Source organism: Syngnathus typhle, unplaced genomic scaffold (genome assembly GCF_033458585.1).
Source record: "Syngnathus typhle isolate RoL2023-S1 ecotype Sweden unplaced genomic scaffold, RoL_Styp_1.0 HiC_scaffold_39, whole genome shotgun sequence".
NCBI classification, from domain to species: Eukaryota; Metazoa; Chordata; class Actinopteri; order Syngnathiformes; family Syngnathidae; genus Syngnathus; species Syngnathus typhle.
Window position 1 is genome coordinate 407,501 of NW_026871945.1, and position 26,929 is coordinate 434,429.

General features: G+C 44.0%; 1 protein-coding gene across 22 annotated transcripts in view; it reads left to right on the forward strand.

The window, feature by feature from the left end:
• The window catches only part of LOC133147275 (tRNA (cytosine(38)-C(5))-methyltransferase-like), a 127,771-nt gene that overhangs the window by 36,536 nt on the left and 64,306 nt on the right, over positions 1-26,929 (forward strand). For 19 of the 22 annotated variants that reach the window (XR_009711613.1, XR_009711617.1, XR_009711615.1 and 16 more), the window contains 5 exons: positions 5,368-5,437; positions 5,502-5,579; positions 7,336-7,491; positions 14,776-15,104; positions 22,312-22,369. Coding sequence is in view for 15 of the 22 variants with exons in the window: in XM_061271270.1 (XP_061127254.1) it covers positions 5,368-5,437; positions 5,502-5,579; positions 7,336-7,491; positions 14,776-15,104; positions 22,312-22,369 (691 nt within the window). In the remaining 7 variants the exon portion in view is untranslated. The remainder of the gene's footprint in view (positions 1-5,367; positions 5,438-5,501; positions 5,580-7,335; positions 7,492-14,775; positions 15,105-22,311; positions 22,370-26,929) is intronic. The other 3 variants (XM_061271269.1, XM_061271274.1, XM_061271260.1) reach the window with 2 other exon arrangements.

Sequence of the window (26,929 nt, forward strand, 5' to 3'; positions counted from 1 at the left end):
AAAAATCAAAGAAAAAGTGGATGTCCAATTCAAAGCGAAGAGCTGCAAGAGGTGCTCTCGATTGTCCTGGCTGCAGTTCCTTCATCTTGATTGGTCCACGAGAATCCAAACAGCCGCTGTCAGTTTGGGTGTCACCTAACCACCTCCCCAGCCGGGCTCTAGACCAGGGGTCACCAACCTTTCTTAAACCGAGAGCTACTTCCTGGGTACTGATTAAGGCAAAGGCCTACCAGTTTGACACACTTCTGCAATAGCCAATTTGCTCAATTTGGCTTTCACTATGTGTTATTATTGTCATTTCCAGTTCACATGTAAGTGTGATTTTAACAAGAATAGCAAAAATAAAAAGTTTGGTTTTTGACCACAATCCGTTCCAGAAGGCGGTTCGAGAAGCGAATCTGTCGAATTCCATCCATTCATCCATCCATCTTCTTCCGCTTATCCGGGGTCGGGTTGCGGGGGCAGCAGCTTCAGCTCCCTCTCCCCAGCCACTTCATCTAGCTCATCCCGGGGGATCCCAAGGCGTTCCCAGGCCAGCTGAGAGACATAGTCTCTCCAGCGCGTCCTGGGTCGTCCCCTGGGTCTCCTACCGGTGGGACATGCCCGGAACACCTCCCGGGGGAAGCGTCAACGCTGCACCGATCCACCTGTCGATCTCGCGCTCCATCCTCCCCTCACTCGTGAACAAGACCCCAAGATACTTAAACTCCTCCACTTGGGGCAGGATCTCATCCCCAATCCGGACAGGGCATTCCACCCTTTTCCGATCGAGGACCATGGACTCGGATTTGGAGGTGCTGACCCTCATCCCGACCGCTTCACGCTCGGCTGTGAACCTCTCCACCACGATAAGGTGACGACTCACGAATCCAAATCTATTTTTCCCATCACAAATAATGGAAAAATGTTTAATCCGTTTCAAGACAACACGCCCCCCCCCCCCCCCCGCCTTTTTTAAGCATTTTTTTTTTTGGGCATATTTGTCTGGTCGCATTATTGTGACAGAACCGTCGCTGAAATTTAGAAAATATTTTTAATGTCCTGATGTAATTTACAAAATTTAAGTGGACCTAAGTGCGCAGGGAGCTTAATTTTGTGCGATCGCGCAACTGCAGCGCACCGCCAAACGCGCAACAGTAGCGCATCGCCGACCGCGCAACTGCACCGCGCTGATCGCATTATTGTGACAGAGCAGTCGCTAAAATTTTGAAAATATTTTTAAAGTCCTGATGTACTTTCCAAAATTTAAGTGGACCTCAGTGCGCAGGGAGCTTAATTTTGTCCGATCGCGCAACCGCAGCGTGCCGGGCGCTCACTGTCGCATTGCTTTAAGAGCGTCTGTGTTTTAGGATGGCTTTACTGCTCCCACTTGCTTTCTTGCTTTCTTGAGGCATGATTAGGGGTTAATACAATCCTCAAAGTAACGAAAATACAATAACAATGGAGTCAGTGGGCTTTCGGGACGCACGGTTGGGTTTTCCTCGGGTTCTCCCGGCTCATCTTGCGAGGCTCGACCTCCGAATTTTGTTCGACAACGTGGTGAATGGTCTTTGTTGCTTCGCTGGTCTTCAAAAAACACTCGGTGGACGATGGCTGGCCCAGGGAAGGAAGCACTCCAGTGACACACGGGATTGGGAAAATATTTTATTCAACCGATGTCAGAGTGATGTCTCTCCCAAAATTCGAGTGGCCCCAAAGGCAAAGATGTTCGCAGCCCCAAAAGCAAAGATGTTCGCCCCCTTTGCTGACAGACAAGCCTATCTTATACCTGCCCAAACCGTTGATGTCATGGCTTGGAGCAGTGCTTCTCAATTATTTTCTGTTACGCCCCTCCCTAGCAAGAAGAAAACTATTCGCGCCCCCCCTTCCCCACCGTGACTATCCTAACTTGTCTTGTAAGTCGTAAAATCGTCACAGAAGTAACAATGAGAGCGCCACTGCCCCCTGCTGTGAAGATTCGCAATTACACTTTATTCTAGTACTGCCAAAAAAAAAAAGCCTGTTCCCCAGGGTCACACGCGCCCCCCCAGGAATAGCACCGCGCCCCCCAAGCTTTTGAGAAGCACTGGCTTGGAGTAACAGCTGCCGTTCGTGTTTCAGTGTACTCGTTACTCTCAATGTCCTAAAAAGGGCATGTAGAATACTCTTCCCCTGAATAACAGCAGCTGCGACATTCCATATTCTAACTTGCTGTACATTGCTGAAACTAAAGCATCTCTGGCCAGCAAAAATAGCTTATGGTCTTCTCACTGCTGCTAGTTTATCACCTAAAGGCAACATACAAAGACTATGCGTCTTGAATCCAAATTTCACTACTACAACCGAAGCAAAAAATCTCGAATTTTTTGTTCGAATTCCGATTTGTTCGAGAACCAGGACGTTTGAAAACCGAGGTTTGACTGTAAAATAAATAGATGCAGCCCACTGACAAGTGATGCTATTTGAGCTAATTTTATAACGGTCCTGCGGGTGACTCATGCGGTCCTCACGAGTGACCTGGTGCCCACGGGCACCGTGTTGTGACCCCTGCTCTAGACCTTGCAGACATTTTTTTGGCCCTCGGGGTCACTGAAAGACTAGCGTTTTGCAAGCAGAGGTTACGGGATGGAACGTAAAGAACAACTAGGTCGACAAGATATGAAGGCACGAAGCCATGCAATGATTTATTATTAATAGAAGGTTAATAGAAGAACCTTGAAGTCACATCTTAATCACCAAATGATTCCCGAGCGTGGCACCGCTGCTGCTCACTGCTCCCCTCCCCTCTCCCCCAGGGGATGGATCAAAATCACATGGGGATGGGTTAAATGTAGAGGACAAATTTCACCACACCCAGATGTGTGTGACGATCATTGGGACTTTAATCTTTTAATCTTTAATATATAAGTCAAAGTCAAAGTCAGCTTTATTGTCAATCTCTTCCCATGTCAAAACACACAAAGAAACCGCTCTTCCTTATAAGGCACACTGCTTTTTGAGTAAATTTTAAGTTTTTCAGTGCAACTAATAGTGCGGAAAATACGGTACATACATTTTTAAAGCATAAGAATGTTTGTGTCATGATTAGGATCTAAAAACCATATTTAAAAAATAACAACAAAATAACATCTTTTTATATTTTCACGCATTTTTGGATCATTGGGACTTTAAGTCAAAGTCAAAGTCAAAGTCAGCTTTATTGTCAATCTCTCCACATGTCACAACACACAAAGAGACCGAAATTACGTTTTTCTCTATCCCACGGTGACGAGACACATAACACGATAGACATACAAGTACGCGACACAATATAAAAACAAGAAGGCAAAAATTCAAACAATCAATAGTAAGAGTGATGAATAAATAATAATAAACAGATGACACAATAAATAAGAGGAGCAAAACGGAGCCAGCAAGCATAGCGCAAAAGTAAAAAACATCATAAACAAAAAGGCACAAACAATAAATAATAAGAATAATAATAAATAATAAATAATAAGAGCCAGTGTGCATACAGACAGTTCAGACAGTAAAAGTACAGGACGCTACGCAGAACGGGGGAGCGAGTTCAGGATCCTAACAGCCTGGAGTATGAAGCTGTTTGAGAGTCTGATGGTGCGGGAGCGCAGGCTTCTGTACCTCTTCCCAGAGGGCAGAAGCTCGAACAAAGAGTGAGGGGGGTGACTCGCATCACTCACAATCGTGGTCGCCTTGCGGGTGAGATGGGAGGTGTAAATGTCCTTCAAGGAGGGGAGCGAAGCACCAGCAATCTTACCAGCAGTGTTCACTATGCGCTGCAGGGCCTTCAAGTTGTAGTCAGTGCAGCCGCCACCCCAAACAGCAATACAGCTGGAGAGGACGCTCTCAATGGTGCCGCGGTAAAATGCAGTCATGACGGCCGGAGGAGCGCTCGCTCGCCTGAGTTTCCGCAGGAAGTACAGGCGGCGCTGGGCTTTCTTTGCCAGTGATGCGGTGTTGGTGGACCAGGAGAGATCCTCACTGATGTGCACCCCCAGGAACTTGGCGCTGCTCACTCTCTCCACCACAGCACCGTCGATGGTCAGCGGCAGGTGTTGGGTGTGACCCTTCCGGAAGTCTACAACAATCTCCTTGGTCTTGTCGACGTTCAGCAGGAGGTTGTTGTCCCTGCATCACGTGGTCAGAAGGTCAACCTCCAGCCTGTATTGAGTCTCGTCTCCCTTGGTGATGAGACCCACCAGAGTCGTGTCGTCAGCAAACTTCACGATACGGTTGTCGCTGTACGTTGCAGTGCAGTCATGCTTAACTTAACTTAACTTTAACTTAAATAGACCGGGAGCCAATGTAAGTTGGCTAATATTGGGCTAATGTGATCAAATTTTCTTGTCTTTATCTCTGTTAAAGTCAACAAGAGAGGGTGGATGATGAAAAGCGTAATGCAGGAGTGGCTGGAACAATGTTATGGGAAGCAACCCAGAGGATTCCTTCGCCCCAAAAAAGTATTGGTCCTTTTGGGCAGAATGAGGGCCCATACCACAGATTCCGTGAAAGCAGCCATTAAGAGAACAAACTCAATTCCAGCTGTGATAAATAGAGGCAAAACAAAGCAACTGTAGCCACTCGATATCTCTTTTAATCATGCTTTTAAAGTAGCATTACGCATTCAATGGGAGGCATGGATTACTAGCAGCAATAAGTTCAAGTCTGCCAGTGGATCATCACATGAGTATCAAATCATCCACAATCATCAACGGATTTCGAAGGGTGGGACTGCTGCTGAAGAGGAGGACACCGCCATGACCCCTTAGAGGATGTTTGATTCAGGCACTGACAACGAGGAGTTCTTTGGTTTTGAGAGCTACAAGGAAGGAGCGACTGGGAGAGTGGATTACGAAACCATCCTGAGCCTTTTTGTTTCCAACACTGAAGAAGAGGATTTTTATGTTTTTAGTGCACAGGAAGAAGACAACGATGGCAATGAATAACTGGCCTTTGTTATTGATAAAGCCGTGTATTGCAGTTTAGCCCCAAAGGTAGGCTGGGTATGTTTTTCTGGTATGCTGTCGGTTATTTTCATACACATTTTGTACTTCCTTTTAATTAGTAGTTATAGTTAAGTTCTGAAGATATGTACCAATAGAATATTTGACAAAATGTTAATAAACAATATGCGAAATTATCTTCCTGAGACTCCTCTTTCTGTATATTCTCTTACAAATGGTATTTAAACCTTAAAACACCTGCGGCTTATAGTCCTCTTCAGCTTATGTATGGGAAAAAAAAAACATTTCCCCTCATTTTATCTGCTGCGGTTTACAATTAGGAGCGGTTTATAATTAGGTGCGGTTTATATTCTGGAATATACAGTAGTAAAACAGTTAAAAATGTGGTTATTTTCTGTTTTTGCAGGCAGTATTTTGTCCAAATTCTGATGGAATGTGGCTACATTTTCCAGGAGGTGATGGTTTCTCCCACAAGTGTAAGAAGAACCTCAGCTGCCTGCTTGTTTTGTACATATTTTCTGATTATATTCTAAAATTAAGGTTGGGATCCCAAATTCAAGACTGCGTTACTTCCTGATGGCAAAGATTTCAACAGAATCGATTTCTTCAAAGTCAAAGGTGAGTAATACAGGAGTATGTGTTATTACTTCACATGTGCATGTCAAACCTAATGAGTTTGGTGAGTCAATATTTGGTGTTGGTTAGAGGTGCCGTACACTGTGTGGACTCATTCGTGTCATTTTGTGTGAAAGTTAGCCTACTTTTGCGATGGTTGGTGAAATTAAACCATTAGAGGACAATGTAATTGCGGCTTTGGGACTGAATACACTAACACCAAATATGTTGCTGTTAGGGTGGTGATCACTCGAACTTATTTTGCAAGAACCACACAGGAGTCAAGCAAGTCATTTTAAACTCCTGCAAGTGGAGAGTCCATTCATAGCTGTGCTTACAGCAATGGTCGAATGGAGGTCTGACTCAGGCCTCGTCAGGTGCATATTTATTGAGAGAAACAGAGTGGGGTGTAAAGTGGGGGTGTGGGAACACAGGCTGGGTTGAAGCCGCTCCCCTGCTGATCAAAGCATAGCAGGGGGCCTTTTACGATGTTCTGTAAACAAAGCAACTTTGATTGCTTCTTCTGCAGTTAGTCAATAAGTTGAAAAGATCTTAGCACTTTGGTCTACTACTTTTGTTAAGACAGGACAAGGTAGTTAAATTATTACAGGTTACATTCCAACATAATCATACGATGAAGATATTCTGCAAACCCTAACAGTTGCTTGCATTTGAGGAGACGTGCTTCAATCACAGTATTAAGTTCCTGTGTGTGGGCATGTTTGAGTGCAGAGCGGTGCGTTTGGCGTGAGGGACGTACAATGCAAAAATGCTCATTCCGCCTCTCCGCTGCATATTAAGTGAAGATAACTTTTTTGTGCTACGCCTCACACCAATCAGCTTCAGGAACGTACAGCGTGACCCATGTGGGGAAGGAGAGAACCAAATGCCAGCAAAGAGTTTTAAAGAAATTCAGAAAAACATGATCTTCTCGAGAACTATCGTTTTTTTCCATGTATAATGCGCCCCCATGTATAATACGCACCCTAAAAATGGCATGTCGATGCTGGAAAAAAGCCTGTACCCATGTAAAATACGCACCCAAATTTTGACTCCTACTTAAGTCCGTAAACGTAAAATTATTTCAGAAAAAAGATCATCTTTGGGAACAACCGGTTGTTATTCTGCCAGTCAGTATCACTGCGCATGCGCTAGCAAACTCGAACTCCGTAAACGTAAAATTATTTCAGAAAAAAAATCATCTTTGGGAACAACCGGATGTTATTCTGCTGGTCAGTATCACTGCGCATGCACTAGCAAACTCGATAGTGAAGAAATATGTGAGACTCAACGGGATCACCAATATTTGAGTGATGTTCCAGTTATTTATCACAATTAGTTTACCAAGTCTGTGTTTTGAGTTCCTCCAATAAACCCTGGTCCAAGCTGCAATTGGTCGCCCCGCTCCTTTCCAGACTCCATCCGTGAGAAGATTTTCTTCAGAAATTGTTGTACCATGATTTTCTTCAAAAAAAAAAATTGTACCCATGTATAATGCGCACCCCAGATTAGTTAAATTTTGCGCATTATACATGGAAAGAAACGGTAAATTTTGCGCATTATACATGGGAAAAAATGGTACAACACATCCATGTAAGAAATCAAGGAAAAAAGTAAATGGGAGCTGGCTTGGAGAATTGTGAGCAGGGAACTGCTGTTGAACTGTATATTTTTTTCATCAACACAATAGAGGGTTTTTGACATAAAAATGGATGTTTGCACAACTCATACATTAAAAATGAACTCGCTGACACGCAAGAAGCGTCTGGCAGCGGCTTTCTTTTGTGTGTTTGCATGTGGTAAAACGCTAGCATCCGGCAGAAAACTGTCGTCACCAGGCGAAGCCCCTCCCCCTCCAGAATCCACAGCCACTGGAGAACAGCCACTCGCATCAGCATGTCAAAACGCTCACATGGTAAAGGAAACAGCACTCTTCAGTATATTTTTGTGCAACACTGGTAAAGGACTTGGATTCACTGTGTATTGGTAAAAGTTCAGTTTAGGCTACCAAGAGAATAGTCGTTTTCGTTCTCCTTTCAAGGTTATTGCTGCAATCTGAGAAGCAACGCCATACACACATGCAAAATATAAATATCCGTATTTTCCTCTCCAGGCGCACTTAAAAGCCTTTAATTTTCTCAAAAGACGAAGGTGCGCCTTTTAATAAGCTGCGCCTTTCGTGTGGACCAAATTCCAAAATTTATAAAGTTGTTTTGTGTGACTTCCGTAATATACAGGTGTAAGAGGACATTACGTTTTACGTAGTTCTGGGCGATAAATCAATCAGAGGACTGTACGTGACAAGTAGAGCAGTGGTCCCCAACCTTTTTTGCGCCACGGACCGGTTACGTGTCAGAAATATTTTCGCGGACCGGCCTTAATATAAATAAATAGTACATTTATATAAATAAATAATACATTTATAATAAATACTGTATTTATTCTAATTATCGCCCAGGGCGACAATTAGAGAAGGTTTATATCCAACAGGGGGGTGGACGATTAATAGAGAACACTTTTTGTCCGATCGCCAAGGGGCACTGAAATGGGCGATATGTATATTTTCCTTATCGAGTATGCAATACCTGTTTCTCACTGCTGTTCTGAACACTAGAACAGCGACTGTTTTGATCTACCTCTAACAGCGGGGTGCGTCAATTGACGCTCCATCGATGCGACACGTTACCGTCGCACATCACATGTCGCGCACGTCATGTTATCGCGATCGTCTTGTTCGAGCGGACGCCCCGGTAACGTAATTATGTGAGGATATTGTAGCGGAGTGACGAGTAATTGTATCATAGTTTATGGAGAAAAACAATTTAAAAAGGAACATTTGACGTGCTGTCAAATCAGTCATATTTGAACTTGCGCAATGACGTCGGCATGCGTCGCCGAGGAAAACGTAAGTTTTGGGGGGAATTTTTAGTAGCATGGGCGATAATTAAGAGGTATCAATGTTTTTTATTTATGTCATCGCTAACACACACACAGGGCGATTATTAGAATATGGGCGATTATCAGAATAAATACGGTATATAAAACGATGAAATAGAATGATACGACTGGCATAAAAACAAATATAAATCACCTAAAAATAAAACTCACCATTACGTTGAATTAGTGGGAGCACTGAGTTTGTTTCTCAGAAACGAGCTGGTCCCATTTTGGCGTAATCTGAGAAAATTACACTTGAAGTGTGCTGTTATCGTTTTTTTCTTTCCAAAATTTACAAAGGTTTGTCTTTTAATGCTTTCCAAACATCTCTGTTTCTTGGTCTCCATGTGCCGAAGCAGTTTTGAAGGCTTCATTGCCTCGTTAGCTAGCCTGTCGCCACATATTATGCAAAGTGGGCTTGGCGCGTCAGTCACCTGTGGCAATACATCCATATTTTAAGTAGGACCCCAGAAACTTTCTTTTAGATACAGCTTTCCTTTTCGTAGAAGTCATAGCCTCTTCTTCTTCCGTCTCCTCATTGGGCTTTTTTCCCTTTCAGAAGAAGCTTTTCAAATATCTCTGTTTCTTGCTAATTTTTGCTTGCTTTGCTAGCTCGACTGGGGTGACATGTCACGTGACCGGGACGAGCGTCTTGACCTGAATTAACCTGTGTCAAGAAACACAGCTGTACTGACGAATGTAATTGGGAGAGAATCGGTACATTTTTTACATTTTTCACATTTTTCAAAATAAATTATTACTAGTTTTTCCGAGCTTTGCGCGCTCGACTGGGGAAACATGTCACGTGACCGGGACGAGCGTCTTGACCTGAATTAATTGATCGTCGATAAAAAATATATCTATACTTTTTTTATGTGCGGCTTGACGGCCCGGTACCAAGTGACCCACGGACCGGTACCGGTCCGCGGCCCGGTGGTTGGGGACCGCTGACATAGAGCACGTACCTCCGCTGCCATTGATAAATAAATAATAGTACGTGCAACTCTAGCAGCATTAGGACCCTCTCAAATGGCATCGACAGAGACATGCTTATGAGGCACATTTAGAGCTTTCTGAAAAGCCAAGATCATTACAGAAGAGCAACGTGACAACGACGAGACAATGACGAGAGGGAACTTGGCATGTTTAATAGTGAACTCTCCCAACTGTTTAATTTGAATGCAGAAGATGAGGACTTTGATGGCTTTGCGTAATAATATTGATTAACAATGTGAGTAGTCTACAATACATGATTAAATAGTAGAATAAAGTACAATGGAACTGACTCCTGTGACTTTTTTTTTTTTTAACCGCAAGTCATTACATGTGTGGATTAAATACAGAAAAGCCCCCGGAATTGAGCTTTTTAACCCGAAGCGCCTTATGGTGCGGAAAATATGGTACTTAACTTAAAATAGCTTTACTTGTACAAGGGAAAAGCAGAAGTATTTTTTGTTGTCGTTTTGAGTGATGGGGTTAAAAAAGGATTAGGGAATGGCCGATGCTTTGGAAGAAATCAAAAATCTGTTGAAAACTCTGGAAACTCTGAAATAAAAAAAATCATCAAAGACCTCTGGACACTCTTCAAGAGACTGGGGGGAGACCAGAGATATTAAGAGTATTATGGAAATTGATTGGATTAGAAAACAAGATGCAAGAAATTGCATTTGTCAAAGATGAGAATTCCAAGAAAGACCAGAAAGACAGAGTAAAAGATATCAACCAACAATATAAAATTAATGTTGTGATCATCTCTGGGCTCAAGATCTTGACGAGACATCAAAATGGGACCAATGGTGAAGATGAGGTAGAAAATTAATCCAGCAAGTGGTGGATTTCCTCACAACAAAACAACAAATGTGGATATCTGCCAATCTATTCCCAAAATGATGGCAACTGGAGGTAGGGTGAGTGAAAATCCTGTGGTACTATTGAGATTTATAAATATCAAGCACAAAGTTGCTATACTAAAACAGGGAAAATAATCGAAGAGGCAATCCTCTTGATGTCTACATAAATGAAAATCTAAACAAGCAAATCACCAACATTGCATGAAGAGCTCACCAACTGAAAAATCAAGGAAAAATACAAAGCACTTGGACGAAACATTGTAAAATCTACATAAAGACTAGTAATGATCAAAACGATAGATGCATTTGAGAAATACACGAATTATGACAAATGTGGATACTACTTGGAAGATCAATTTAACAGGATTTAAAAACCAACGTTGAAAAATACAGGACTATCTTTAGACATTGGACAAACATCTCAACGTCACTGCAATATTGAAAATGTGGATCAAAGAAAATACAGAGTCAACGAATTTCCACCTCAGTGGATATAAGTTCACAGATGCAGAAGCAACAGAACAGATGGAGGAGTAGAACTCTACATTGAAGACATTGTTTCTGAAACACTTCTTAGTACATCAATGGTGAACATTTGTGAATGTGTTAGTTGATTTTCTTCAATTTTTCTATCTGTGACCATGAAAACAAATGTGACTCGCACCCTACAGAAGTTATGGATTGAAGAAAAAAATGCCAGACTGGGGACACACTTGACATGCCCCCTAAAATACAAATTATATTCAGACTAAGACAAAATACTAACCTTGAGCTTAGAAGACTTGATATTTCAACAACTGCAAATAAACAGGAGCTACACACTACCAGTGGCTGGTGTCAAATACTGAAACAGAAGTCTCTTGTATTATATAATACAGGCTGTTGCCTGTGCTGCTGCTGTGTGCAAATTGTATTACAAAAACTATTCAACACTTGTCAAACACTGATACAGAAAGACAAACAATATTGTAGAATGATGAATTGCTGAGCGTGTAATACATAAATGAGAGGGATTTGCAGTCTTGAGGGTGCATCTGGAGCAGATCTCCTAGCGGCAGGAACAGGCACTTCCCCAACTATCATTAGCTATGGATCTCCTAATATGAGTTTTCAGTGCAATCGACCACGTATCTCCACTTGACATTGATCCTCATGGGGTTGCAGTTGTGAAGTAAGCTGAAAAGAAAGAAGTCTGGCGCCCTTGGAAACGAGGGACTTCCAGCTTCGAAAAGCAAGCTGAGGTCAGAGAGGCCAGATGATGGCAACGCTCCGTCTTGATATGTCTGAACAAAGTAAGCAAATGGTCAAGCTACAAAAGGCCAGCATGGGAGATGATGACCTGAGTGATCGCTTGGTACAAGTACCTCCTGTTGCTGTGGACGATGCCTTCTTGATTGTGACGCCAACTCTCTTGAAATTGATTAAACTGTCACTGTTGTATTGAAATCAAACTGTAAAAACCTAACCAAATCATAATGCTGTATTAAAAACATTGATTTATTGCTGTATTCAAATCACGTTCAAACTTCCAGTTCATTTGTGTTGCTGTACCTGTCACGGAGCGGATGAAGCAGGGCGACCAAATGCAGCTTGGACCAGGGTTTATTGGAGGAAACAAAAACAGACTCGGCAAACTGACATGACTTAACAAAATAACTAGAGGACTAACGGACTAACGGACAGGGATGTGAAACAAAGGACGTGAAGACCTTTAAACGACAACAAGAACCAAACTACATCAAGACAACAACACACAATGATCCGACGGGGCGTGAGTGGCAGACAGGACTTATATACGCGACAGGTAACAAGAGGCAGGTGAGAATAATCAAACTAATCATGGGCACACAGGAGGGGAGGGGCGAGCACACAGACAGAAACCAAGAAAGAGACACATAGTAACACGGCTGGGGACGAGACGTGACAGTATTCAAATTATTGCTGTGTTCAAATCATATTCAAACTTCCACTTTGTTATTGCTGTATTCAAATCATATGTCATCCTGGTCAAATTTCTGTTTTTTTTTGTTTCTCTTGATTATGCTAGTGTTATAGGTAGTACTGTAGTAAGGCTAAGTTGTGCAGGATCTCGGCGCAGCAGTGGGCCCCAGAGATGTGGCATGTAGGCCCACCGGTGTGTGGACACGCCCTACTGCCCATCAACCACTGTCCCGGCTGTGGGTAAACAGCTCCAGCTATGGGTAAATAGTGAAGACCTCAACGGTGGACCAGGCGGAGGATGATGGCTGACCTAAGGGGTAGCGTCACAACGGCTGGGAAGGCGGATGAAGGCTGCAGCAGAAAAGGGTCACCAGTCGTCTTGGTCTCCTTGCCACTTGACTCTGACCCCGATCTGTCAAGGACAGTGTGGTGACTGTCTGTGTACCAGTCTCCCCACTTTAAACAAAGTCACGCACAGGCGTCTTTTTCAGGGAATCCACCTTACATCCCGGATTAAAGTCCTGTGGCGACCAGTAAGTGGCAACGGGGGCAGGATTGTGAAGTCTGGAAGCCCCTAGTCACAAGCTGGCACATCAGGCGGTGGATGTTAGATGATCGTTGGGCTCTTGGACCGAGGCAGAAAGAGCTCTTTGGTAGCTGTATCCACGACTGAGCAGCCATTTTTAGGATCCTCTCTGCTCACCCCTGTGGGGGAAGGGGCTAGAAAAGGTCCCCTAAACATAGCCTACCTCAAACCTCCCGACTGGATTACCGCGTTCAGAGGGATCACCAATATGCGGTCGAAAACACAGAAACATACATTTTGGAGCATGGAATGTGCGCACACTAATGGACAGTGTAACCAGTGATAGGCCGGAGAGGAGAACCGCCATCATTGCCAGGAAACTGAGAAGATGCCGGATTGACATAGCTGTGCTTTCAGAAACCCGACGGGCAGAGGACGGTCATCTACAGGAGGAAAAGGGTGGATACACTTTCTCCTGGAAAGGAAAGGCCACAGATGGGCCTAGGATACATGGGGTTGGTTTCGCCATCAAGAACCAACTGATCAGTCAGCTCTCTGAACTCCCTGTGGGAATCAACGAGCGCCTGATGACCCTCCATCTGGTGCTGGCCAACAATCAGACGGCAACAGTCCTTAGTGCTTATGCACCTACCCTCGTTTCCGATGAGGACAAAATAAGAGGCCTTCTATGCCTGTCTGGATGAGGTATTGTCAAAAATCCCCAAGGAGGACAAGATTGTTATATTGGGAGATTTCAATGCCAGAGTGGGCCGGGACCATCACCTCTGGAAGGGCACCATTGGAAAGGAAGGTATTGGAAACATCAACTCCAACGGGATTTTGCTTCTTAGCAAATGTGCTCAATACGACCTTACCATCACCAATATCATCTTTCGCCAGAAGAACAAACTCAAGGGTTCTTGATATATGTTATACTCCCAGCTGGAGAGAGGTCCGCGAGCCCCGGGTGGGCAAAATAAACGTTTTAAGGACAACCTCAAGACCAATCTCAAGAAATTCCACATAAAATCTCGGGACTGGGAGCGCATCGCCTTGAACAGGAACTGCTGGAGGGCAGCGGTGCAAGAAGGTGCAGCACATCACGAAAAGGAACTCCGCCGTGTCGCAGAAACCAAACGACAACTCCGAAAAGAAAGACAAAAACAGGCTCCAGCACGACCACAACCCACCACCACTTTCCCCTGCCCACACTGCACAAAAATATGTGGATCCCGGATCGGCCTCTACGCCCACCTGCGGACCCACAAGTAGACGACCCTGAAAAGAAGACAGTCATACTCGTCCCGAGTGACCGCCGATGATGATGACTGTAGTAATGTAGAGTCTGTGTCTGGCAGTTAAACCCTTGGTTGTAATCGGGACGGGACTAGATAAGCAGAATTGCTTCACCCGCTTCCTTTTTCGACAAGTCATGTAAAACAAAATGTGAAATAAAGTTGTAATAAGTGTGTTGTACTTGCCGAAAAAAAATGTTAAAGTAGATGAGGTAGTAGAAGTATTAGGTAAAAACCTTAAACAGATATACAGTAATCCCTTGCCTATTCGTGCTTCATCTTTCGCAAATGCGCTACTTTGCAGGTTTATACATTGACACAAACGCCAGAACAAATTTCATTTTGGTTGTTTATTTTATCTCTGCAGTAGCTATGTATGCTATATTATCAGCAGTGAAATCTGATGATTTATTGTTAAAGGAAAAATTATTGACAGTCCAAATTGGTCAATGATTCAGTATTTGACTTGAGCATGCTTCTTGAGATCATTTTGTGAACATCTTTCATATTTGATACTAACCGGTATAGGGTGGCTTTTCAATTTCCCCCTTTCATAAATGTTTGGGTTTTGATTAAGATATATTTGTTAAACTTGTTCAACGTGATAAGAAGTTCTGATGTGATTTTTAATAAAATACTTTATATTTTAGGATTTACAAATGTCACTGCTCCCTGCTGAAACTGAGTCCTCGGTGGAGCCTTCGCTTTCAAGTCCTCAAAAGCCAGTTACTAGTTCCCTGGAAAAAGAGGAAGAGATGGAAGATCGTGTCCTTTATAAGCTTGAGACAACAAATGATGCTCAGAGAAAGTTGAATCAAAATAGGAATTTGTCCATCAGGCAGATCCAAGACTTCCTTGAACCACAGGAGAATGATGACATGGATCAGTATCTTGTTCCATCTGATGTATTGCTGCGTTATGCTTTAATCCTGGATATTGTCAAACCCATCTGCCGGAGGTCGATCTGCTTCACTAAAGGGTAAGTACATTTATCTCTTGCTCTCTTTCTGCTGGTGGAGAAAGGATCACATCTCATTTTGGTAGACACTAAACAATAAATGTCGTTCACCTCAAATTCAGTAGTGGTTATATTCTCCTGCTAACGCTCAAGTCATTTTCATACATACAAGCACACATTCAACAAAACGCAGATTCTCTCATCCAGACAACTAACCAGTTAAGGAGGGTTGAGCTCCTTATTGTTTTGTATTGGTTTCCTCCTCTTTTTTTCTTTTTCTTCTTCTCACCCTATAGGATCACATTTTTGACACTCTAATCATGCACAAAAACTTACCAAACTTTCCACACTCATTGGCCATTTTGAAAAATTTTATATATTCAAGATAAGCAATGAAAACAAAATGTCTCTGTAGCACTTACAAGAGGGGAAAATCCAAAACCAATCCCGGTATGTTTTACCTAGACTTACAAAATGTGGCAAGCACGTGGAGCACCCCAAGACATACAAAAAAGTCCATTGCAGTCATAGTTTGAAATGAACAGGAAGTGAGCTATGATTTTTTTTAACGTCATATTTTGGCCCATTTTTGCACGTTTACAGGGTTCATACTTGCAGATGGTTAACCCAATTGACTTCAAACTGAAAAGACTGGGAAATCAACTGGGGGAAACAAAATGTAGTTTTCGAAATAATACCGTAATTTCCGGACTATACGCAACTACTTTTTGCACAAGCTTTGAACCCTGCGGCTTGTCAGCTGGTGTGGCGTATCTATGGATTTTTCGTGATTTTTGTGATGACTAATACACTTACACACTCATAAAAAGGCTGTGGGACCGCTGTTGTGCGGCACCGCTTTGCTGGGCGGAGGGAAATGTGCCACGGTCACTAGGGAGAAGAGTGGTGTGTTGATCACATGTCCATCCGCTAAGCAAATTATGACGTACAATTGACACAAAGAAGAAACAGAACAAGATCAAGACGGACATTACTGAAGAAAGGAAGCTTTTATACACAAACCCTTATTATGGGGGACAAAAGAAATGCATATGATGCCACTTTTAAATTTAAAATCTATTCTGCAATATTCCGGCTTGGGAGGTAGATTTGGCTCTTATCGAAGGAACGAGAGCTGCCCATGCACTGTCGTGGAAAAAAGCAGGATTTGGGATAGCGGCCGGCAATGAGCACTAAGCACAATGTGTGGATGCCCTCGCGCAGGGCTACCGGGGTGTCAGCCGGTCAGCACCGCAAGAGCAAAGCGGAGCCGTGACACATTTACACTTTAAAATGTTTAAATGTTTAAAAATACAATAAAGTGTTTAAAAATAAAATTATAAAAGGCTGGGCCGCGGAGTCGGGTCAGTCGGCCAGCACACAAGTGCAGAGAGGAGCCGTGACACTTTAAAAAATTTAAAAACTTTTTTAGAATACAATATCGTATTTAAAAGTACAATAGTGTATAAAAATAAAATTAGAAAAGTCTTGTACGAGTGCGCTCGCGCTGTGCCGCGGGGGCACGTCCGTCGGCCAGCATGCAAGAGCAGAGAGGAGCCGCGACACTTTAAAATGCTTTAAAAAGTGTTTAAAATACAATAACATATTTAAAAGTACAATACAGTGTTTAGAAATAAAAGTCTTGTGCAGATGCAGCTATAGCAGCTATTATAGCATTAGCCACCCGCAAACTCCCATGTGCCTCAGCTCGCAGACTCCCATGAGCCTCAGCAAAGTGTCGTGGCAGCCCCCTGTAAACAAACGTGTTTCTCAAACTATCTCCTACAAAATGATCGAAACTGACTAAAGTTCGATCTAACACATTGGTACCGCTTACCTATGTTTCCCTTCCCTATCGATCCGTAAATTTACTCGAAACATTAACGGAGCAGCCTATTTTGAAATTAAATAGCCTCGTGCGTATAGCAGCTATCATTATAGCATTAACCACCCGCAAACTCCCATGACCCTCAGCCCGCAGAGACGCAGACTCCCATGAGCCTCAGCAAAGTGTCATGGCGGCCCCATGTAAACAATCATGTGTCTCAAACTCTCTCCCATAAAGTGATCGGAACCGACTAAAGACTGATTTAACAATTTGGTGTTGCTTATTTATGATTCCGTTGGATATTGATCCGTAAACCTACTCGAAAACATTAACGTAACAGCCTATTTTGAAATTAAATAGCCTCGCGGGTACAACAGCTATTCAGTGACGCCCCTGACCACGGTTGCCGTAATGCTGGGAAGCGATGCGACCTTGTAATTTACTTACGTACTAAAACGTACTGAAACATTTTGGCAGAGCGCTGTGTACAACCAGTATGGATCAACAAATTCATCAATTGATCCATATATAAGGCACTCTGCATTATAAGGTGCACTGTTTTTTTGAGTAAAATTTAAGTTTTTAAGTGCGCCTAATAGTGCGGAAAATACGGTACATTCTCCATTGTTCTCCCATGTGAGATGGGCTTACAGTTTACATCACCTCTTTATGAGCCAGCAAGAGCAGAACCCAGAATCATGACACCCCCCTATTGGCGGCCCGGAAGTGGTGGCCAAATCACTGCCCATCTCCTCCTCCTGGTTACCAGTTAAGATAATCAGTCCTGCTGCATAACCAGCAAGAGGCTCTCGGCTGCCTCCCCCATCCTGCGATCTGCTGTTTTTCTCTCCCTCCCTGTTATTCCTGATTGGACATGAAAACCTTGTCGTGACTGTATCTTCCTTGGACGAGTGCCTGACACTCTGACACAATGTGTACTCTGGTAGCCCTTTCCCATTTGAGAACTTCAAATGTTTTAAATACGTTGATCGAACGAGGCCTAAATCTAAGCTCGGAATTTGAGATGAGGGCGACACCCTTTTTTCAAGGATGCGCCACATGCGAGCTCACAAAATTTGGAGGCGAGGCCTCGTTAAGCAGCAACAGTTCATTAGGTTTTAACCAGGTCTTGCAAAGACCAAAAACATTTAGATTATGTTCCGTGATGAGGTCATTAACAAGAACTGCTTTCGTATGAAGCGATCTAATATTCATAAAACCGAGTTTAAGTGTAATCGGTCAATCATGGTGCGTATCTATCGAAGGATTTTTAAACGAGATGCGAGTAAGATTGTGTTTTCTAGGCCTGACATCACCTTTCAAATGTTTGTGGTGGGACGATACGACCGTGGGAATTTGTTAGTAAATATTTGTTACACATGTAAAATTATCTGAAACAGGCACCGTTTCATCAGCAAAACCGGTCGGGGTGGAGTGATTGGATTTGTCTACTACCCCAGTAGAAAGTGTGTTTATGTGTACTGTAGCACTATTCAAACTGTCACGCTCTAGTCTACACGAGGAGCTATGTGCATGCTGGAAGTCTAGCCTAGTGCTAGTTAACTTTAGCTTAACAGACTCCAAACCCATCCTGACAGGTGGTCTAATCACCTGTGCCCCGGCCTGGTCGAAAGTGACCTGTCAGGAGTGGCTCAAACATTAATCTATAATCCTAGAAAGAGTAAAGGCGCCTTCACGGTTAGGGTGAAGGCCGTTCTTCCTCAGCAGGTCGGGGCGGCCCCAGAAGGAGGGCCAGTTATCTATAAAATACAGTCCCTGCTTCTTACAGAACCCAGCCATCCATCGAGTAAGGGAGACTAATCTACTAAACCTCTCATCAGTGCCTCTCCCAGGCAGGGGGCCAGAGACAAATACTCGATGCCGACTCATCTTTCTGGCGAGATCACAAGTCCTCGCTATGTTTTTCTTTGTGATCTCTGATTGTCTGATCCTAACATCATTGGAGCCGACGTGTATCACTATGTCCGAGTAGCTAGTGTTGTTGGAACTACGCTGTTGACTAGACCTATTGCGAGTCAGCTCCCTAAGATTAGCTTCTATGTCGGGTGCTCTGCCCCTAGGAATACACATTACCGTGGCTGGATTTTTAAGCGTAATATTTCGGGTAATGGAGTCACCAATTCCAATGATGTTAATCTAGCAATCACTTCTCCAACTTTCCAAAGTAATGGACAGTATAGCAGAGGGATGAAGAAGAGAGTGCAGGGAGTGTGTAATGGGTGGACAAAGGTGGCAGGAGTGATTTGTGAATGAAGAATATCTGCAAGACTGAAGGGGAAAGTCTACAAGGCAGTACTGTGAACAGCTATGTTGTATGGCTTAGAGACGGTGGCACTAACAACGGGCAGGCAAAGCGCCTCAACCAAGGGAGGAGTAAGTCCCTCCGCTGGATGTCTTCAAGTAATTAGCACGGGTGGGTCCAGTAACTTCCATGGGTGAAGTTCGCTCACAACTCGCTCCTCAGCTCTGCCACGGGTCTCTCGCCATTCCACTGTGTCTTCGGATACCAGGCGCCTCTCTTTAAGGAACAGTAGTGGAGCGCCGTCTGTCCATCTGCGCTGGTTTACGTGCTCCGCTGCCACCGGGCTTGGGCCGGGCCCGGGCCTCCCTCCTTCGTTCTGTTTCCAGCTATATCCGCCGGGCTAGCAAGCACCGGACTCCGGCCCCAACGTACCGGGTCGGGCAACAGGTTGGCTCTCGGCGCGCGACCTGCCTCTACGGGTCGAATCCCGCAAACTGCGCCCCACTATGTGGGACCCTTCCCCGTCAAGAAGATAATAGGCCCCGCGGCCATACGACTCCGTCTCCTGAGATCAATGCAGGTTCACGCCACGTTCTATGTCTCACGAGTGAGGCCGGTTCACAGGAGCCCTGATCCCTGCGGCCGCTCTGACGTCTCCTCGGCTCATCCATGGGGACCAGGCATACGCAGTCCACGCCCTGCTCCAGTCCCGAAGCTGCGGCAGGGGCCTTCAGTACCTTGTGAATTGTGAGAGTTACAACGACTCAGCCCGCTCCTGGCTCCTAGGAAGATCTTGGATTCGGCAGTCATCGCTGACTTTCGTCGCCGGCACCTGGAACAGCCCACTCGCCTGTGAGGAGCTCGAGGGGGTCAAGGAAGAACGCGGCGCCCAACCGTGCACCACGCCTACCCGCCAATCAACCGCTAACTTCTACCTGTCATGCGCTTCTTCTTCTGTCGTATGACTTCAGACTTGCAGCTCTGTTGAGGCGAACCAGGTCAACATGTCGTTGTCCAGATCAATCAGGCCTTGTTTGCCATTCGGTGGCCGGTGTTTGGGACAACTGCTGATAATATGGTCTACCGTCTGGACTGGGTCCCCCCACTCGCAGGAGGCAATATCTGCGAATCCCCACCTCTTCATTGCAGCTCCATAGCATCCAACGCCTGTTCTCAGGTGGTTGAGGGTTGTCCACTGTTTCCGGGGCAGGTTCTGGCCAGAGACGTCTGTGGGGTCATTGATGTTTGATGCAGCCTAGATGGTTGTCCTGACTTCCACTGTTCTCTCCATTTGGTCTTGACCCAGGTGGCCTTGGAAGTGTCAGCTGATGTTGTGCGGAGCAACTCATGGGCTTGGATGGCAAAGGGGCGTCGTGACTTTAGGCGCACGCGTCGTGGTGTCTCTGTGACCATCTTATGGAGGAGGTGGGATTCACTGGTCTGTGTCTTTCGGGAGAAAGCCAGCGTGGCCGCTTCTTGTCTGATGTTAGCCGGGGCGAAGCCTGCGAGGACGGGCAGTTGGTTTACTGGGGTGGCTCGCAGGAACCCCGAGACAGTCTGCAGGGCGCTGTTAAAAGCAACGTCCAACTTGTTGAGATGGGGCTACGGTACCAGGCCGGGGCACAGTACTCGGCAGCTGAGAACACGAGGGCCAGCGTGAACATGTGCAGGGTGTTACAGAGTGTAATGTACGGAGATGGAGAGCTCAAAAAGATCACCTAATAAATGCTCACAATCAGGGAAAAGTTCTCCGTGGTCCTGAGAGCGTCCGCTTTCAAGAGCTCGACAGGAGGGTGTGCGCGTATGCAACGGGAAATTCATGCCCAACCATGACTTACTACTTTGTTTTCGCTGTGCATGATGTCCCCCGGATTAGTGTAGCGTGTTAATCCTGAAGGTGGACATTTTGCATCACTTGACAAGGTAAACCACACTTCAAATTCATTTACAATACATTAATGCCCTCTAGCGGCCAACAAGAAACACTATGTGTTGTAAATTTGAAAAGTTTATAACTACATACCATACCGTTTCTATTTTGTGGATATTTATTGATTGTGCGTGGTTCTGGAACGCATCACCCGTGATAAACAAGGGATCACTGTATTTATTATACTACCATATTTTCCGCACTATAAGGCGCACCTAAAAACCTCAAATTTTCTCAAAAGCCGACAATGCGCCTTATAATCAGGTGTGCCTTATATATGGACCAATATTGAGCCACTACAGCAGGCGTATCCAGAGTTCGGCCCGCAGGCAAAATGTATAATATATCTTATATATGGACAAAGTTTTAAAATGGGCCATTCGTTGAAAGTGCACCTTATATATGGACAAAGTTTTAAAATGGGCCATTCATTGAAGGTGTGCCTTATAATCCAGTGCTCCTTATAGTGCGGAAAATACAGTAGTCTGAACCAGAGTTGCCAAATCTCTTTTCTCCCACCGTGTTTATGGTGTGTTTAGTGGGGTTTTATTTTGAGAAAACCTGGCATCCTTGAATGAAAGTGAACTGTCATTCAAAATTGTTCATTGGCTCCAAAATGTGTGCATTCACAAAAATGTTCACAGAATAACAGTGCACTACGTTCAGTTTACATTCAACCAAAATCTGAATGTGTTCATGAACCTTCGTTCATTTAACGCATTCAGGTACAACACTGCCTGTTAAATATAGCCTGGATCTCACTCCTCACACACACACACGGAGGTGTGACAGTTGAGTTGCGCATGCACATCTCAGAACAGAAATACCAAATAGTTGTTTTTCCTCGATTATATGAATTTTTAGATCGTCTGGAGCTACAATAGTAATCATGATTAAAATTTGATTAACCAAGCCAACCCTAACTTACATTAATTTTCATACAATTGATATTGATCACTTGTTTTTATCCAATCCCATTACCTCCCACATTGCTACCATCAGTTCTGAGTCTAAACAGTGTGTCTTAAATTGTGGTTATTGGCAAAGTTTAGTTTACCAACTAACCCCAAATATTTTAGAATTGGAGTTGTGGCTTTTTATTGTATCTCAGGAGACGACTTGTTCCACAGTTTATAAATAAGGGCCCTGCTTTTTGTGCATGTCATTTAACATGTAATGATTTTCTTTTTTGTGTTTTAATTAAAAGCTATGGACGGTATGTGGAAGGAACTGGCTCAGTATTGCAATGCGACCTGGAGACAGAGGTATGTTTGAAATTATTTTATCATTTGAAACAAAACAAAGGTTGTGAGTTTGATTCCGGCTCTAGCCTTCCTGTGTGCTGTTTGCATGTTTTTTCCTTGTTTGTATGGGTTTCCTCTGTGTACTCCGTTTCCTCCTACATTCCAAAAACATGCATGATTAACCACGCCAAATTGCCCAAATCGTGCAGCCCTACTTTAGACGTATTTGTCTATTACAGCCGTTTTTCAAAATACTTGAGAAAATATTCACAAGATTGGAGCACTTTATCACGAATCAAAATATACTGTACTAGTAACAATATGGCTTAGACTTAAACTTAGACTCAACTTTATTGATCCCTTGGGATTGCTCCCTCAGAAAATTCTGGTTCCAGTAGCTCACACAGAAATAGTTTTTTTTCCGTGTATAATGCGCAAAATTTAACTAATTTATTGTCCTAAAAACTGGGGTGCACATTATACATGGGTACAATTTCTTTTTAATTTTTTAAAAAAAAAGTTTTTTTTGTTTGTTTTTTGGTTTTTTTTAAGAAAATCATGGTACAACAAAACCAACAACAGGACTGACCGACAAAGACGTGGAACAAAAAGACAGGGTGACATTACCAAAGACAGGAACAGAAACCAAACAGACATCATGACAGTAACACATGCAATGATCCGACGGTGAGCGAGGGGCAGACAGGACTTAAATACAAAACACGTTAAATTGATTGAGGTGACACAGGAAGGGAGGGGCGACGCGAACAGAAACTATGGCAACCTAGACACATAGCAAAACGAGACATGACAAATCTCCCTCGAAATAAAACTTGAAATCACCTTTCTTCTTGTTTGTTGTCAATCGCGCATCGCATTCAGCCATCCTGCCCAACACACTTAGTCAGTAAAAGTCATAATTGACGACACATTGTTTGATGCGATGGTGTAATCCTTGATGGTGTGTTATTGTCAAATATTGTTTGGTTTTTAATCTCCATCGCAAACCGCATATCATACCGAGGCCGCCAGAATGGATGCGCAAGACACGTCAGCTATATAATTAGCAGTTTCAATCGGCAAATAACAAAATACCGTTTTTTTCCGTGTATAGTGCGCCCCCATGTATAGTACGCACCCCTAAAAATGGCATGCTGATGCTGGAAAAAAGCTTGTACCCATGTATAATACGCACCCAATTTTTATGAATTTTTTTTCAATTTTTTTTTTTTTTTTTTTTTTTTAAGTCCCAATGATCGTCACACACGCAGGGAGGCAATGGGTCCCATTTTTATAGTCTTTGGTATGGTCTTAACTAGGCTGGATGTAATTTTTTTTGTTGGCGTTGATTTCTCCGACTGCCCGTAAACGCACCACCGCGCTCCGTGCGCGCACTGGACAGCAAACAAGCAGGTGATCGAGCAAGCGTCTGATACGAGAGCATTGCGGTCGCATGGAGCGTGTTTGAAGTGAACAGCAGAGAAGAAAGGAACAAGGCAAAGTGTTGTGAAATAAAATATTACCTGTAATACGGATTTAGGTAGAGAACTGAACTCTCGCTCTTAATATAGCTGACGTGTCTTGCGCATCCGTTCTGCACATCTGTAATGGCGGCCTCCGTATGATATCCGGTTTGCGTGTGTGCGAGAGCGAGAGAGAGCGAGAGAGAGAGCGCGCGAGAGAACGCTCAACCGTAGCGCGCCGCCGACCGCCCAACTGCACCGCGCTGGTCGATTATTGTTACAGAGCCGTCGCTGAAATTTAGAAGATATTTTTAAAGTCCTGATGTACTTTCTAAAATTTAAGTGGACCTCAGTGCGCACTGCGCAGGGAGCTTAATTTGGTGCGGTCGCGCAACCGCAGCGCGCCGGGCGCTCACTGTCGCATTGCTTAAAGAGCGCCTTTGTGTTTTAGGATGAACAGCAGAGACCAAAGGAACAAGGCAAAGTGTTGTGAAATAAAATATTACCTGTAATACGCATTTTGTTATTTGCTGCTTGAAACTGCGAATTAAACTGTGAATTGAAACTAATAGGAAGAAAACAACTCTCGCTCTTTATATAGCTGACGTGTCTTGCGCATCCGTTCTGTGCATTTTATTTCACAACACTTTGCCTTGTTCCTTTCTTCTCTGCTGTTCACTTCAAACACGCTCCATGCGACCGCAATGCTCTCGTATCAGACGCTTGCTCGATCACCTGCTCGTTTTCTGTCCCGTGCGCGCACGGAGCGCGGTGGTGCGTTTACGGGCAGTCGGAGAAATCAACGCCAACAAAAAAAATTACATCCAGCCTAGTTAAGACCATACCAAAGATTATAAAAATGGGACCCATTACCTCCCTACGTGTGTGACGATCATTGGGACTTAAAAAAAAAAAGAAAGAAAAAAAAGAATTGGGTGCGTATTATACATGGGTACAGGCTTTTTTCCAGCATCAACATGCCATTTTTAGGGTGCGTATTATACATGGGGGCGCATTATACACGGAAAAAACGGTAGTACAAATGAGAGCATTGTTAAAACAAAGATGAAAGTAATAAAGTGCATAGCAATAAATAAAGTGTGCAGTTATGAATGAGATGGTATGGAAGGCACTGGAGAAGTCCAGGAATTCAAACTCAAAAGCTTTATTGTCTGTTAAAAGAAACATAATTTTTGGGGGGCATGCTCCATAAAGCCTTTCCATGGAGCAAGACGGTGTCAAAAGCCTGTCACTGAAGCTGCTCGTCTGGCCGGTGATGGTGCTTTACAGTGGATGTTCAGGGTTGTCTTTAATGGACAGTAGCCTGGCCAACACCCTCTGTTCTGCCACAGACGCCAGATCAAGTAGCTTCGTGCCCACAACAGAACCCGCCTTCTCCACGTTTGTCCAGGCAGGAGGCACCCCTCTTCTTGACGCTGCCCCCCCCCCCCCATGCCACCACAAAGAAGATGGAGCTCGCCACAACAGATTGCTAAAACATCCGCAACATCACATTGTAGAAGTTTTTCCTGGCATGAAGGACCCTGTAGCGACATCATGATGGAAAGAGCTGGAAGGACTTGTTCAGAGGATCGGAGGAATCCGTTGAGATGCCCTTTGCTTGGCTGTGGAGTTGAGTGAGACTGGCTTGAGGTTGCCCCGTTATCTTGTTTGCTTGAATGTTAATTTGGATTTATTTTTGACAGTGACAAAATTAAACCAAGATGTGATGTTATATGAGATTATGGGTTCAATGAGAGATTTGTAGGCAGCTGTTAGTACCGTATTTTCCGCCCTAAAAGGCGCACCTAGAAACCTAAATTTTTATCAAAAGTCAACAGTGCGCCTTATAGCCCGGTGCGCCTTATATATGGATCAAGTGATGAATTTGTTGATCCATACTGGTTGTACACAGTGCTCTGCCAAAATGTTTTAGTACGTTTTAGTACAACTAGTAAATTACAAGGTCGCATCGCTTCCCAGCATTACGGTAACTGTAGTCAGGGGGCGTCACCGAATAGCTGTTGTACCCGCGCGGCTATTTCATTTCAAAATAGGCTGCTCCGTTAATGTTTCGAGTAAATCTACGGATCGATATGGAAGGGAAACATAGGTAAGTAGTACCAATGCGTTAGAGTGAACTTTAGTCAGTTCTGATCATTTTATAGGAGCTCGTTTGAGAGACGCGATTGTTTACACTTTGCTGAGGCTCATGGGAGATTGCGAGCTGAGGGTCATGTTTTTTTGCGGATGGCTAATGCTATAACGATAGCTGCTATACGCGCGAGGCTATTTCATGTCAAAATAGGCTGCTCTGTTAATGTTTAGAGCAAATCTACGGATCGATATGGAAGTGAAACATAGGTAAGTAGTACCAATGCGTTAGATCGAACTTTAGTCAGTTCTGATCATTTTATAGGAGCTCGTTTGAGAGACGCGATTGTTTACACTTTGCTGAGGCTCATGGGAGATTGCGAGCTGCGGGTCATGGGTTTTTGCGGATGGCTAATGCTATAACGATAGCTGCTATACGCGCGAGGCTATTTCATGTCAAAATAGGCTGCTCTGTTAATGTTTCCAGTAAATCTACGGATCGAAATGCAAGGGAAACATAGGTAAGTAGTACCAATGCGTTGGATCGAACTTTAGTCAGTTCTGATCATTTTGTAGGAGCTCGTTTGAGAGACGCGATTGTTTACACTTTGCTGAGGCTCATGGGAGATTGCGAGCTGAGGGTCATGGGTTTTTGCGGATGGCTAATGCTATAACGATAGCTGCTATACGCGCGAGGCTATTTCATGCCAAAATAGGCTGCTCTGTTCATGTTTCGAGTAAATCTACGGATCAATATGGAAGGGAAACATAGGTAAGTAGTACCAATGCGTTAGATTGAACTTTAGTCAGTTCCAATCATTTTATAGGAGATCGTTTGAGAAACGCGATTGTTTACAGAGGGCTCGTTGGTTATTGGCTAGTGGGTGCATACCGCAACCCTAGTCAACCTCAGTTTGTTGCAGTAAAGCTTCTATTTTATGCGCCTTATAGGCCGGTGTGCCTTATATATGGACAACGTTTTAAAATGGGCCGTTCATTGAAGGTGCGCCTTATACCCCGGTGC